This window comes from Miniopterus schreibersii, assembly GCF_964146895.1.
Source record: "Miniopterus schreibersii genome assembly, chromosome: 17".
Taxonomy (NCBI): Eukaryota; Metazoa; Chordata; class Mammalia; order Chiroptera; family Miniopteridae; genus Miniopterus; species Miniopterus schreibersii.
In genome coordinates this window covers 11,933,371-11,950,055 of record NC_138117.1, presented here as the reverse complement: position 1 = coordinate 11,950,055, position 16,685 = coordinate 11,933,371, and the positions used below count along the sequence as shown (strand labels likewise).

Genomic DNA, 16,685 nt, shown 5'->3' with positions numbered 1-16,685 from the left:
ATAAATATAAAACACCTTTCATTGGGGAAAGCAGATAATAATAACAAACAGTTGTGATTCAGAAATGAAATCTCGTTGAGGGAGGACAAGTAGTAGAGAGTTTGCAATTTAAATTTTTTTTTAGTTTTGTAGAGATATAATTGACATATAACACCGTGTAAGTTTAAGGTGCACAACACGGTATTTTGATAAACACATGTATATTGTAAGTGACTATCACAGTAAGATTAGTTAACACTTCCAACACCTCACATAATTCCCACTTACTGTGTGTGTGGTGAGAGCACTTATGATTGACGCCCTTAGCAACTTTTAAATATACTGTGTGACCGCACTGTTAACCGCACTGTTAACTGCAGTCATCATGAAGTACATTAGGTGCCCAGAACTTATTTACCTTGTAACTGGAAGCTTGTAACATTTTACCAACATCTTCCCACTCCTTCCACCCCAAGCCCTGACAACCACCGTTCAACTTTTTCTCTGAGTTTGGCTTTTTAAGAATCCACATACAAGTGAGATTATGCAATATTTGTCTTGGTCTGACTTATTGCACTTAGCACAATGCCATGAAAGTACATTTGCATGGTTGAAAATAGCAGGATTTTCTTTTCTATGGCAGAAAAATATTTCATTGTGTGTATATATATACAGTACATTGTATTTTCTTTATCCACTCACCCATCCATGGACACTTAGGTTGTTTTCACATAGTGGCTATTGTGAATAAAGCTGCAGTGAACATGGGAGTGCAGATTTCGCTTTGAGATAATGCCTTCATTTCCTTGGGATATATACTTAGAAGTGGAATTGCTGGACCGCATAGTAATACTATTTTGAATTTTTTGAAGAATCTTCATACCGTTTCCTACACAGCGGGTTGAACCAATTTATATTGCTACATACAGTGCACAAGTCCCTCCTCCTTTTTTTTTTACTTCCCCACCAACACTTGTTATCTCCTGCCTCTCTATAATACTCATTCTCACAGATGTGAGGTGATGCCGCGTTGTGGTTTTGATTTGCGTTCTCGAATGATTAGTGATGCTGAACACCTTCTTACTTACCGGTTGGTCATTTGTGTGTCTTCTTTGGGTAAATTGATATATCTTATGAAGTATGTGTTCAAGTATTTTGCCTGCTTTATAGTTGGGTTGTTTGATTTGTCTTGATATTGAGTTATAAGTGTCTTGATGCAATCTTTATGGCATTTTTGGACAAATATATACATTGTAAATGTGTTCTTCCGACCTGTGTCTTGCTTTTTTCATTTTATTGCACTTTCTTCTGAGGAGCTGAAGTTGTACATTTTAACAAAGTCCAATTAATTAACAGTTTATTTTGTTAGCGCTTTCTGTGTAGTGTGATAAATATTTGCTCATCCAAAGATGGAAAAGATAGTGCCTGTATTTCTGCTGAGACTTTAGAATGTTAGTCTTTATATTTAGGTCTATGGTTGGTTTTGAAGGTGTACAAACATCTAGAGTCATTTTACTTCACTTGGGCATTATAGTGAATAAGAATTGGCATGACCTATGTTTTAAGGAATCGTAGAAATGACAGCTCAAATTATAAGTGTCAGCTGGCTGCTTCTGGACAAAACTACAATTAAGTATATTTTTAAGTAGTCGTTTTTGTTTTTTTTTAATTACTACCTGATGAAGTAAACATTGCTAGAGAAGCTCTTGTCATATATCTTTCCTATTTCTATGATAAAACTACTCTTTACCACTTTAGTTTTCTTACATAGTGATTGCCCATAATCTATTTATACGCTCTTGGTCATAGTTATAAAATACACTTCATTACTGTAGCTAAACTCTGCTTTATTCCCCCCCCCCTTTTAGAATGACAATTATTTAACCACTTTGTTTTCTCAGCACTGTGAAGGATAGATGTAAAAGAGTAATACATTCTGCCATAATTTCTTATTTGATACATTTGCTGGATTCTTGACATTACCATAGAATTCACAAGCCTTAGGGACACAATCAAGGAGCAGCAATTAGAACAAATAAACAACAGTCTGTAGCCTGAATTCCCTCTTGGGTAATTGGTAGACCTCGTCTTCTTCAGGGAATGTTGGCAGGGTGCCCGTAAGTGTTCTTGAGCAGCCACTATAGTTCCCTTCTTACCTAATTAAGCTTGTCTCCTTTCTTCTCTCCATTGTTCCCCGAATTTCCCAAACCGCCTCCTAACGCTCATGTTAAAATCTCTCCTAATTGCTGCTCCTTTTACTGAAACGCAATGACCTGCCTCCTTTCCTGTAGGTAAAACGTTGTGGCAGAAAATGGCTTTCCCACAACGATTGTTTGAAAATATCAAATGGGCTTGATAGACTGCAGGAGGAAGTGGCCAGAGAGCATACTTCGGGCCTCGCGCCCTGGGGCTTTAATACTCCTCCTGGGCCCGTTTCCCTGCCCCTGCGGGCAGACAGGCTGGCCTGGAAACGATGGAACTGTCCGATTTGCTGAAAGTGTCCTTCAGAGTTAGAGCCGGCCCTGTGTCTTCATTATCTCTCCAGTATAAGAAAATGTTTGGGAAATGCAGAGGCTATAAATGCCTGGCCCACTGGCAGGGATGTGTGAGTGAGTGTGTGTGTGTGTGTGTGTGTGTGTGTGAACCCCACATGTGATATTAACTATTAACAACTGTTTACTCAATAAGGGAAACAATACCAGTTTTTTCTTATTTATCTGTTATATTAATGAGTTCCATTTAATGAAACAATATGGATTTTTCTTACTATTAATCCAACTATGACCTTGGTAATAGCCTTATATAGCGTATATAGATTCCATAAATCACAGGAATTGAGGGTAGAAATGTTTTTTTTCTTTTCTGTGGACAAGCTTGAAAAAGATGTATTGTGGTTAGTACCTTCCTTGCCAACATTTAATTTACTGAAGACTTGTATCACCACGGGGCATGCAAGAGAATTAGAAAAAAAGCCAATTAAAATTTTGATGCACCTAAGGCAGTTAATGACTCTTCTCCTTAGATACCATTCTTCACTTTGGAGCCTTCAAATTAATAATTGGAAAGATCTCAAGGATGGGGTTTCTAAACTTTTTGTCAACATAAAAGCTCTTTCACATTTGAGTAAGGCAAGGATTCAGGAGTATTCACAATCATTTGTTGTTTGTACGAGGCATGTTGCCAAAAAGAATGGAGGTAGCTTTTAGTGAAGAAAGAGATTAAATTAAACCATTAAAGCAGGGGTTAAAACATAAAACAAAAGATGTCGGCAAGCACGTTTAAAACACTTTGTTCCATGATTAATATATATATTGTCTTTTACAGTAAATCTGTAAAACATTTACTTTCATTACTCTGCTTTCAGTAAAATAGCCCTGATATCCTAAAAGCAAACTATACATGATGTTAATAAATCACTAACTAGAGCAATTTCTTGAGAAATTCACTCATTGCCCATAAACATTCATTTTTTCACCTGTAAAATGTCACAATCAAAATGCCTGCTTGATTATCTCACAGAGTTACTTGATGTCCTCATAGATATAAATGTTTTAGCAAAAGAAAATTTCATATAGAAATCTCAAACTCTAAAGAGAAATTTTAAATTAGACATCCCAGAATTAACTCCTGTGAATTCTTCTAGATTTGTTAATGTATGGTATTATAAGGGAAGCTACAGTTGCTCTGTATCTGTTTAAAACTAACATTTTCTAATACATGTTTGCTAATATTTATTCAACTTAGTCATCTTCAGTGTTATAAAATGAAAAATTTTACATTGTTTTATCTTGACATTGTAAAAGATTTTAAAAAATGCTTTATATACAGTAAAACATAACAATGTACAAGTACTTTATAATTTAATTTTAACTAGTCCAATTTAAAATGTTTGGATCTGAATTATGATTATTTTAAAATAATAGATTAATGGACTGAATGATTTTGCACTTGACATTAAAAATTTTCATTTGATAACACTAAATTAGTTCATAAATCATGTCTAAGTTCACTAATTAATTAGGTAGACAAATGACTATACATATGTTCTATGTCATTGCATTCTCATATTAATTTTTCTTCATGATATATTCCAGTGAAGAATGATTATAATTTTATTTAACCTGAAATCACTAGAGAAAGTTTACAAAGTGCTGTGCATTCACCAATTGTGTGTATTTTATATATATATATGTATATAGATATAGATATGTACATAGATAGAGGGAAGAGAGAGGGCGATGATAATGTCAAAGTGCAGTCCTGAAAATTTATGAGAAAGTGGTGTTGGGCATAGTGGCTATAATTAATGGCTATGTACATCTTTTAAGAATGATTATGTTCTCAATTGCTTATATCTAATAGCTTTGAAATTTAAAAAATTAACAAACAGAACCAGACTATTCTGAAAAAGTCACCACTTTTCTAAATTTTAGACTATGTTAAATTGTATAGTATCTTTATCATAACATCTTCAATCATTATCAGCATAAAGCTATATTTAAACCTCTGCAATTGCAGTGTTCTCTTTTATGTACCATATAATACTACTTCTTAATGCATGTAGTACTTATATAAATCCATAAAATTGGTGAGTGGCATAGAATCTCAAAACGTTTCTTATAATGATTTTAGGTTGATTAAAATTATAATCTGTCTTCATCACTGGAACATGTCACAAGTAATATAGAACACAAGCATATCACAAAGAATATAGAATACATACATTTATATATATGTGTGTATATAATATAGATATAGATGATATAGATATAGATATAGATATATAGATATAGATATAGATGATTAGATATAGATATAGATATAGATATAGATATAGATATAGATATAGATAGATATAGACACTGAAGTGCAGTCATTTCTTTTTCGAGCATACCCTTTAATGCCTGAAAAACTAGACAAACAAAATTTCATACTTCTAATATTCATGTTTTAAATACATAGATACATAATATTAGTCATGTAAATTGTATGTTTTGCTGATTCTGAGAGATCATGAATATTGCCTTTCTGGGAAATAGAAAGAGCCATTAATTTTGAGTTGAATTCTTATTGAGTGCATTGCAGAAATGGCTCATACATACAATTGTCACTATGGAAGAATGCAAAGTGTACATTTGTAAAGTCATGTGTTTCGTTTTTTTTTCTTACTGAATGTGACTCATTAGGAAATAAAGTAAAATTAACATGATAAGGTGTGCGTAAACTGTCAGTTATATGTCTTTGAAATGTACCAAAAATGATGTCAAGGTTTTGGGAGTTGGGGAGAATCACTTGACTCAGTCTCAGGAATGGTAAATTCCTAAACACACTTTCTCATCTGGTCCCTTCATCTCTTTGTCTCTTCCTCCCTCCTTCTCTCCCTCCCTCTCTCCCTCGCTATCCACTCTCCTCCTCCTCTTCATAATTGAGAAGCTTTATTAATGGTTGGGGGTGTAATAATGCTCTCATCTCTTTCTTGGTCATAGCTTTGCCTTAAAGTTACCTTAAGTAAACAGCATGTAATCAGTCTTTACTAATTTAAATCCACAATAATCAAAAGTCTAGAAATACTAAATTGGAGGAAAGAAAAGAACAATATTGCATAATAGAATATATTTGAAGGATTACATTTGCTCAAATAATCCAAGTTTATTATACATATCAATGATTGGGTGCTACAGGAACAAAATGGTGATAGATGTGTGAAAGAACTTTCTAATTTTCATGTCTGTCATCAAGAGGGGATAACAATAGTAGCAAATACATTTGTAATGCTTTCTAAATGCCATTGTTCCAAGTGACATGCTTGTATTAACTTATTTAAAACTGGCAAGAATTTAAAGCATAGGTTATAAAGATTTTCATCTACGTATTGACAGAAAACAGAATGGGAGGGAAGTAACCTGCCCAATAGTAAAGGCAACATTGAGATTTACTCCCTGTAATTCACCCAACAGTTATCACTTAATGTGTTTATACCATTTAGATAAGTCCTGGGTTGGTTCATTATCAAATTATGGTAGAAATAATATTCAACATGTGCGAGGCACTGTTACATTTTTACAAGCAATGTCTCATTTAATCCTCACTATATTACTATGGGGTGATTTCTAGTATTAAACTCATACTTATTTTATTTGGAATAGTACCTTACCCAACATCAAATTGACGATAAGCAGTAGAATTTATCTTTTCCATTTGTATACTCTAGAACCCAAGCTCATAGTCACTAACTTCAACTGCTTCTTAAAGCCCCCAAACTTTGGAAGTAATATGTTCATTAACAACTGAAGGAATTTTTTGCAAGCTGGGGACACTGTTAAATAGATTTAAATGTCTGACATTGATTAATTGTCCAACACAACTTTTCTGTACTTCATGTTTCTCACTGGTTCAACTAGACTGCCTTTGGAATTATGATCATTTATAGCTTTAAAGATAAATGAATCGATGGAATTTTTAAAAAACATCAGGAAGCAGGGCAGTATTTGCAGCAGATAGAGAAGAAGTTGAAAAGATTGAATTTTGAAGACAATTTCTAGTAATATATTGTATGGCTCCAGGATAAAATGTTGATCTTTAAGATAAAATTTCTACAACACTGGGAAAAATGACTTTTATGTAGATGGAGTGAGTCTAGACATAATGAGTTGGGGATATACTCAAACTGTTTTCTTTATTGAATAGAGGTTTCCTAGCATTTGTGCACCCCTTGGGCTTCAGAGAAAAAAGGAAAAAAATGGAAATACTTAAAGCAGAAGAAGATTTAATAACAAAAATTATGAATTTAAGGATGGGCCACAAATGTCAGGGAGAACCTACACTGACTTTCAGGAAATAAGGAATTTGCAGAAATTTTAGGGAAATACCAGTAATGACATCAATTGTTGGTAGCACCAAAACAATTGTTTAGACAGGAATTCTGGTAAGCCGATGGGAAAACCTCACCTTTAACACACATGGCAGCCCATGCACTTACCTGCCAAGACATAACGATGGCTGACACTTTTAACTTACATTCCAAATATTATGAAAGTGCACGTTCCTTGGCAAAACCTAACAGAAAACACCACTGACAATGAGGGGTATTCTGACTCTTACAGTTCTAAGATTTAAAGGCACTTGAATACTGTGGAAAGAATAGAAAAGAGTGGAAATGGCCCGGCCTGGCATGGCTCAGTGGTTGAGCATCCAGCTAGGACCCAGGAGATGGAGGTTCGATTCCTGGTCAGGGCATATGCCCAGGTTCCAGGCCCAATCCCCAGTCGGGGGCGTGTGGGAGGCATCTGATCAATGACTCTCTCATTATTGATGTTTCTACTTCTCTTTCTCTGAAATCAATAAAGATATATTTTTTTTAAAAAGTGGAAATGAATTCCGGTTGCTTACCTACATACCTATGTTTATTATGTTCATAGTCATATCCACATCTACCCCAATCCCTATTCATATCCATATGTATATCAGCATCTATTCCACTTCCACATCTAGAGCTAAAGATAGCACATGGTGCGAACATTGTGAATTTGCCTTTCTCACACATGATGCCCTCTCCGGGAATTCCGTATCTGATAGAAGCTTCAGATCATTTACTCTCAGCAAATGATATAATTATTCAAATATTGCTACAGCCATCTTTCCTTTTCATAGCACAATTACTGCCATCTTGACATAACCGTGAATTATTTGCTGTGCTTCATGTACCCAGATATCAATAGGGTATGCATGATTTATTCTCACAGAACAGTCATTATTTTAAATATCTACTTGTTCCTGCGGTTTGCTCATTCATTTTGAAATTAAATAGGTTAATAGTTTCAGCAGAGAATTCCCTGTATATCACCTGCATCATTTTTAAGAACTGTATAACCAAAGTAAAATTGTAAGATAATTCAGATCCAAAAATCTTAGTATAAGTCATGATAAATCACTGTGAAAATGCTGGCGTTATAATACAATTTGTCTTAGCCACAGTGTGCCAGATTTCAATGAAAGGGCAGTGGGTTTTGAGTCATAGCACTCATAGCACTAATTAAACTGACTTTTAGTGGCTACTTTTTAGGTCCCAAAGAGGAAGTCACAGCTTGAATAGGTCTCTTGTGGGATGTAGCTTATGCAGCAAAAAGCAAATTTAAAGCTTCAAATGTTTTCGTACTCTAGAGGGACTGCGACATAAGTGTATACCAGTGAACTTTTACAAAGATGTTGATGAAAATACAGGAAATTCTACGCAACCCAAATGTCCATCAACAGTAGAATGAATAAATAAAATGTGGTATATCTATTACAGTGGATTCCCATACAACAGTGGTTCTCAAAATGTGATCCATGGATCCTTGAAGGTCCTGAGACATTTTCAGGGGGTACACTAGATCAAAACTATTTCCATGATAATACTGAGACATTATTTACCTGTTTCACTGTGCTGACCTTTGCTCTCATTTTACAAAAGTAACAATGGGTAAAACTGCTTGTGCATTAAAGAATTTCCATTAGTGACCTCAAACTAGACTAGCACTCACTAGTCACTGAATTCTTTACTACAGCATACCTACAGTGCAAAAAAAAAAAATCAAAATCCAATTGTACTTAAAGTTCCTGTTAAAGCTATAATAATTCTTTTATTAGCTATCCACCCACGAGTACCCTTGTTTTCAATGACCTGTGTGACAAAATAAGTAGTATGCAAAAAATCATTTTTGTGTCTTCCAAAATATGATGGTTGTGTCAAAGAAAACAAGTTATATGATTGAGCTGTCAGCTGAATTAGTGACTTTTTTCATGGAACAAACTTTTTACTTGAAGGAATGACTAATACATAAATCATGATTAGCTGCACTTGAGTATTTGGTATATGTTTTCTTAAAAAAAAGAGGAAAAAAAACCAGACTTGTTTCTTCAAGAAAAACAACTGACAGGATTTGTTGTCAATAATGAAGTCTGAGTTTTAAAATAAAAATTACTTATTGCAGGTGGTTATTTTAAAATGAAATAATAAATGCATATTTAAAAATTTTCTTGGCTTCACTATAAATAGGGTAGATATTGCTAGATCTAGTCTACAAATTCCCTTAGGGATTCTCAATAATATTTTAGACTCTAAGCAGATCTAAAACAAAGTTGAGAACTGCTATACAACAATAAAAATATATGGTAATTTCAGTATAGATTATAATATCAGTAAAAAAAAATAGCAAGTGTATAAAAAATATAATTCCATTGTATACAATTTTTATGTAGTAATTAAAATGAAAAAATAAAACAAAACAAAAAGGCAATACATAGAAATGAAAAATTATGTATTTTCATTAGTTTTAGAAAAATCATATCCCATAAATGTACTTTTTAAAATTTTTTTTATTTAGAAAGTGTCAATTTTAAATTACCTTCTATTTTATTGGGTTCATAATTATATTCAGTACATCATTAGCCAAATAAGTAATAAGTTATGTGTAAAAATTCAAATACTTGTTATGTAAACATATGCAATATTAACCAAAAAGTAATTAAATATAATAGAACTCACTGGAAATTTTAGAAGCTTATAAAAACAAAATCACTTCTCATTTTTAGAAATTTCAGTTTCAAGATTTCATATTTAGATCACATCTCTTACTTCAGTATTAAATTTCACCGAATACTTCCCACTCTTTATATACATTTTTAACTCCCAGGAAAATAATTTATTTGACAAACTTGTAAATGTTTAGTAGTTAAAATCAGCAGCATAAAATATGCATAAACACTCTCACAATTCATTTGCCAATGTTTGAATTAATTGATATTTTCATATAGATGATGAATGTGGTAAATATAATAAGCAGTAATGCACACTTTTACATAAATAATAAATTAATATATTTATATATTTACAGTAATTGCCTTTGATGAGTGAGTTCTAATCAACATGCCATAAATTCATACATATGTGTCTATATATATGTATGTATATAATTATACAAAGCTTGGGGATATAATAAAATTACTTTAATGCTCTTTGAACCCTATTAGGTAAAATTTCTATGACTCTAACAATTAATTCCTTTATGTTTTTAGGTTAACAGGATTCCATCTTCCACCGCCAGTGACAAGTACCAAATCTGTGTTCTCACTACGTTTGACCAGTGATTTTGCAGTTAGTGCTCATGGATTTAAAGTATATTATGAAGGTAAGTGATGGTAAAATAAAAGGACCACTGCACAGTCTAATGTAGTCAAACCAAAATTCTCCAGGGTGGAAATGGAAAAATCACCGGGAAGAAAGATTCTTTTCATCCTTTTATATTAAATCTGCTCCCGGGATTCACTTTGCTATTAATCAGTAATATATAATAAAGTGCTACAATTAATGGGCTTTAATGTTTCATAGCAGTGTGCCTAGACATAGAAAAGTCATTCCTTTAAGTCTTAGGAGATGAGAACATGAAGTCACTATAGGGTTAGAGATTAACAAACTGGAGCAAAATGTGAGGGTAACAGGAAAGTAGGCCTGATCAGAGATTCAGGCATCATGGTCTCCACCCTGTCGTCCTCTGTGCTTTACCTCTGTCAGAAAACAAACTAGTAATCTGTCTTCTCTGCAAGTCAGAGTCAAGAGAAAAAAGTCCACTAAGACACAACAGTTAACATCTTCCATTGTAAACCAGCCTTCCCAGGCCCACAGATCTACAATCCCTGAACACAAGAAAGAGGGAAACTAAAGAGTGCTTGATACTGAAGGTTTTTATCTAGAAGTTTTGGTACAAATGGATTTGGCATCAAAACATGACCTGAACTGATTAGAGAGGACACTTACAATTTTTATTTATCTCACATAGTATGGAATTCATGCATCCATTACAGAAATATTGCTTGGTAATGGGTGGTACCCCAGGGTCTGTCAAGGGTGTTAAAAATGTATGGAATCTGCATGCCCCAACTTCTAGGGGACTGTTTCTTTTTAAAACAAGGATTTGGAAAAGATATGATGAAGTTTCTTTCCATGGTACATCACCTTCCATAGTGCATCTGAGCTATTCACAGCTTATCCACAGCTTATTTATGTAAGTAGCCAACTGTTTGTAGATTTCTTAACCTCCTTCATGTTCTTATTAGTGAAATTAGATTCATTTTCTAGGAAGATCAATGCAATGATCCTCAATATTATTACAAAAGTTTCATTTCTTTAACATTGTAGATTTCAGATGTCATAATTTCTTGAATATCTGCGCCTCAGCCCAGCCCTGGTACTGATGAACTGTGCCCAGAAGCCCAGAAAGTCCCTTGACTTCTGGGTGAGCCCCACTCAGTGCCATTCAAATGCAGCTGTCTGCAATTTATTTTAATAAAAAAATAAACCAGTGGTGGGTATAGTTCCTTCTCCCTGGGGACAAATGTGATGGGTGTGTTTAATTTCATTAACTACAATGTAGCTGACAAGAAAAATGTATAAAATCAGCTTTATACAGCTTAAACACAGGCATTTGAAACAAATCATTATTGCATTAGCTGTCACACTGGTAACTCTAGAATCTAAGAAAAAAATCCATTATTGATGTTTCCATAAACCTTTGCAAATGCACCCATAGAATAATTTGTAATTATTTGAAAATTTGGCTAGTTGCTCAATATTTTCTCTCCTCTGAATAAGACTCCCTATTATTCTATGCACATTTTACATACTGACCCCTGTGCCACTCCCAGCTTTAAACTCTCATCTTTCAAGGTAGAGATAGCGGAGACTGTCTTTAAACAAACTTGATGAGTATGGGGTCACTTTTTCATTCCAGCCTTTCCCTGATCTTGCGGTGGAATATTTGTGCAGTGACAGACTCATCTGAAATACGCATCTGGTCAGAGGTGGGCCCAGAGCCGGTGAGGCAGAGCTCTGAGTGCACCCAGCCTCCCCTCTAGCTCTTCAGGTGGGAGGAGGGCTTAATAAACAAGCAGGGCCCCGCTTGCCCTGCTCACCTCCAAACCCCTGCTCAGGAAAGCCAGGGAACCAGTGACCTGGGTCACAGGCATTCTAAACCTGCAAGGAAAACTCTGCAAAATAAACCTGGTTAGGAAGTTCACCAGACTGGCTCTGCTTCTCTGTGCGTAACACACTTCCAGGAGGGCTGTGAGTCCTCAGTGTGCACCCTGTCTGAGCAGGTCTCTGGGTTCTGAGATGCCCTGTAAGGAGATCTGAGTTGTGCTGCTGAAGACCCTGCAGAGTGGTGGCTGGTGGCAGTTCCCCAGCCTGGAGGTGGAGAGGGAATCCTTTGGCCTAAGCCTGGTGGAGATGACTAATGTGCGTAAAGGCAGGTGCACAATACGCAGCAGCTGAAGGCCCGCTGAAAATGAAAAACTGCTGACGTCATTGATATATGACCGACTTCATCTTGGTGCTTCCTGTGGAAAAGATGAGACGGCCTTCAAGGCTGAATTTACCCTCCAGAAACAGACTGGTTAAACTTAGTAGGAAGTCTCATTTCACATTGGATTTCCTTCTTTATATATGTTGCTAAATGTGTCATATTTGTCAACTGCTATAATTTATCATTTGGATAGGAATACTAGGATTAAGTTTAATTGAGACAGTGATTAATTCAAGATTCTAATTATATGTCAGAGATATTTTGTGTTTCACAGATTCAAAGGCCATACATCGTGATGAGTTGTTGTAATTGATTGTACACAACTCGTGGTTTAAAAGAAAAAGTATAGTATGAGCTTGGTCGAGAAATTAATGTGTGAGTTTATCTTGACTTCTCCACTACCAAAATGTGGTAAATTAGAAAAATTTAATTTTATGTTTATTTGATGGCATAGCACAGAAAATTAAACTTAAAATGGTTTCCTCTTTATTAAAATATGATATTTAACAGGATAACATTTCATAAAAAAGTAAGCATAGCTAAAATAAAATGTGCAAATCAAATATTTCAATAGGAATAATAAATAGTACAATCATTTTGATTCAATTAATATACCTACTGCATTAGATACATTTTTAAAAATCTTCATGGAGAAGTAATTATGTCCTCAGATTCCATTTTCAGTACTTGTTACACAATTCTCAACTTTAAGATGGATTTTTTAGGAATTTTCCCCATACCACATTGGACAACATAATTTACAAAATGTCTTCAATATGTCAATGAAAGTTATATACCTTTTCTATGTAGCGTGATATATTAACTTCTCAAAATATTCTTTAGCTTTTGTATACTCTTTAAATAGAACATTGTAAAAGTGAACCTGTAATGCTAGTGAATGTGCGAGGGTGGTGTTAAAACCTTTCTTAAGGGAATGCCACAGTGAGGAAAGAAGAAAAAGCATATTTTTCAGTTGGTCACAGTTGGAAGATTGGGGGAGGGCAGAGAATAATTTTAGTTCCTGCAAGGTCATAACAGGCTAACATAGATGATCCAAAATCCAAAGGAATGCAAGAAGCTAATCTGAAGCAATATGAATTAACAGCACTCTTTGAACAGCATGTTGATCTTCCTCAGGGACCCAAATGTGAATTGACATCAAGGCGTTGTTTGTGGTACTTTTAGTATTTCAGGTACATTTAGTATTTCAGGTACATGTTCATTCCTCATTGCTCTTATTAAATCTAATTATTACATTAATGATATTATTCCCAGATATGTAGTTAAAATAATTGGCCAGATCATAGTCACTTGGAGCTTGGTTGTGCTGGGAGGTGGGAAATGTGATCTGTATTCAGGATTTTAATGTGCCTAGCTAAAAATTATATTACTATGAAAGAAATAGGGGCCAGTGGGGAACAATAGGCGAGTCTGTCACTGTGTCAGGATAAGAAACGGCGCATATTCATGCAGATCTATCTATTATAGGTTTCAGTCAATTTTTACTTTACTTATTTATGTTTGAGTATCATGGCTTTTAAAATAGGCTGTGAAAGTCCCTAGGATGTATCGCCTGCATTTATAGAGAGAGACACCTTTTCATTTTTCTTCTGAAAAATCATAAATGGTTAGTTAATAAAGGCTTTCGAGAAATCTTGGCATTACATTCTACATATAATCTATGCCCCTGCCCCACAGAAATTTCCAGTTTAGAGAAAATCATGTCTCATACATAGTAGAGTTTTACAAATTGTAAGAAGAAAAGTATGCTTGCAAACATTTCATATTTAAACATTGCATACATGAGATGCATCCCTTTGTTACTACAAATCTGCACCCAAAAATAAATTAATTTTCCTTAAAAATTCAAAAGGGCCTCCAACTTCATTCTGTTACCTAACAATGAGTTCTCACAATAGAGAAGAATTGCTGTTAATGACACAGTGGAAGCAGAACACAGTGTGTTGATTATCTAATCACTTGTCTTTACTGTGGTGTTAACTTGATTTCTGATTTTCAGATCGGTAAACTTCTGCCATTCTGGCAGCTGTCCACAGACATCTTGCTCACTTATTGTAAGTAATTGTTAAAATCCAAGTCACAGAGATAGTACAGAACTGACTGACTCGATTGCAATAAATTGAAAGCATAAAATGTCTCCTCAGCCTCTGAAATGATATCTGATAATATTAGAGAAGCAAAAAGAACTCCATTACACTAACATTTCATTCTGGTCATCAAACTAAAACGTATGTGAGTGAGTACATGTCCCGGGGCTAACTCTAAAAGGTTTTCTTTCCAAACAAGTAACATAAAGCCTTTTAATACATTGACATTGGTTTTCATAATTATTATTTTATTAAACTTTAAATCTTTTTTATTTTCAATTCATACTGCAGTTACTTAATCTTGAGGGAGAATTGTAATGATTTTCTTTTGAATATATGATGGTGTTAATATTTTTAGTATAACCCATAATCTACCTATCTAAAATGGTATAAATATATTGTTATTTTTCACATAAACTGTTACCTTGCTTACCAAATCTAGTGTGCAGGGCACATCAAGACCTATCAGAAAACAAACCAACCAAAAAAACCCCCCAAAAAACCCCACAGCACTTTTCTAGTGTCAGCAAGGATGTTTTTCTGCAAAAGTCAGTGATGTGTGTCAGAGGACAGGATGGAATCCTGCCACTTGAATTATATTTTTTCGTTTTGAAGTGAAATTCATTCTCTGGATTTTCTAATACCTAATGCCTTAGGAGCAACCTCTTTTATTGAAAGATGTTAAAGCGTTTTCCTTTCTGAAACCTGTACTTCACTCCCGTTTTGCAACTTACCCTTTGTGTTGGAGACATTGTTTTTCAGCAGGTTCTAGGCATTCAAATACGTGGCACTTACAAATAGCATTCACAGAATTCACCTGGCCCCGCCCCGTGGCTCAGATGGTTGGAGAAGCATCCCCTACACCAAAACGATGCGGGCTTGATTCCCAGTCAGGGCACATACCCAGGCTGTGGGTTCAATCACATGTCGGGGGCACGTATGAGAGGCAAATACAAGAGGCAACCAAGCGACATTTCTCTCTCACGCTGATGTTTCTCACTCTATCTCTCCCCCTTCCTCTCTCTCTAAAATCGATAAAAACATATCCTCCGGTGCTGATTAAAAAAATAATTCATCTGGATGATTATATATAATCTAGTATTTTTTTGAGTATTTAAGATGATACAAGGTTATTTTGTGAAAAGATACTTGTGATGAAATAGATCTACATAGGCATAATTATTATTTGTCTTTATTTCTTCAGAGGCCCACTGCTAGGGGCCTTATATATCTAACAGGTGTGTATCTCATTCCAGTAGTTGAGGTGTGAAAGAAACGTGACTTTTCTTTCACGATTATTGTCACCGATGTGGCAAAAACTGGATTTAGTGGATAATAGGTGAAATTGACAGTTTCTCCAGCTTTTTTAAAGGATGGCCTTGATATTTTTTCTTCTTGTTACTCTTATTTGATAACAAAAGTCCCAGAGTTTCAGAATATTTTGCTCACCCTTCCTAGAAGCTTTAAAGCGAATACAAACTATTTGAATGAAGAAAAGAAAAAAGGGGGAATACAAGGGGAAAAAGCAAGGCAATATATGCAATATTTTAAAAATATGATTAGACCATATATATTAATTGAAGTGTCCCTCTTAACAATACCTTTTGATATGTTTTATTATCCACCGTTTCCAGTTAGTGAAATAAAGACTGGCAGAGATTCAGTTACTTGTTTGCCGTCTCCAGCAGGGGAGCCTCGGGGTGCTGACGGCCTTACAAGGCCGCGCGGCGTTGCTTCTCCTGTTGTAGCCTCAGGTATCAGGCCACCTGGTCACTGCCTCACTCTGCTGCTTACAAGCCAGCAGCAAGCCTGCCCATATGCAAGCGTTGTCAGGGACAGAGACTTTACCCCTGGGTAAGAGGAGTGCTGGCTAATTTGTGGTCAGTCTGTAGTCTGCTCCCAAATTATTTACATTGCTGCAACGTGCAACATGCACGCCCTCCCTCATAACTCCACAAAAGCCTCCGTTATTACATCATTCGTCTCAAAAGTGATGTCCTCAATCTCAACGTTTAAATTAGATCCTTAAGATGAGGTAAGTCAGAGATCCTTGAGTAAAATCATTCCTCTGGTTCTTGAAAACCCCACCTCCCTCCACACGCTCGGCTTTTCAAGGATGAGGCAAACATCAAATAACACCCCCCTCCTACACACACACACACACACACACCCACCCACACACACCACCCCCCCCACACCCTCCCCCCTGCTAAAAAGCCGGGACAGGGCTTCCTCAGGTGGGCTCACTTGAAGGTCAGGC

The 16,685-nt window shown here is 35.2% G+C and overlaps 1 protein-coding gene across 1 annotated transcript in view; it reads left to right on the top strand.

Annotated features, from left to right (window-relative positions):
- The window catches only part of CSMD3 (CUB and Sushi multiple domains 3), a gene marked incomplete at its 5' end in the record, with an annotated part of 553,604 nt that overhangs the window by 68,687 nt on the left and 468,232 nt on the right, over positions 1-16,685 (top strand). The window contains one exon of the mRNA XM_081116493.1: positions 10,036-10,148. Within this exon, the coding sequence (XP_080972619.1) occupies positions 10,036-10,148 (113 nt within the window). The remainder of the gene's footprint in view (positions 1-10,035; positions 10,149-16,685) is intronic.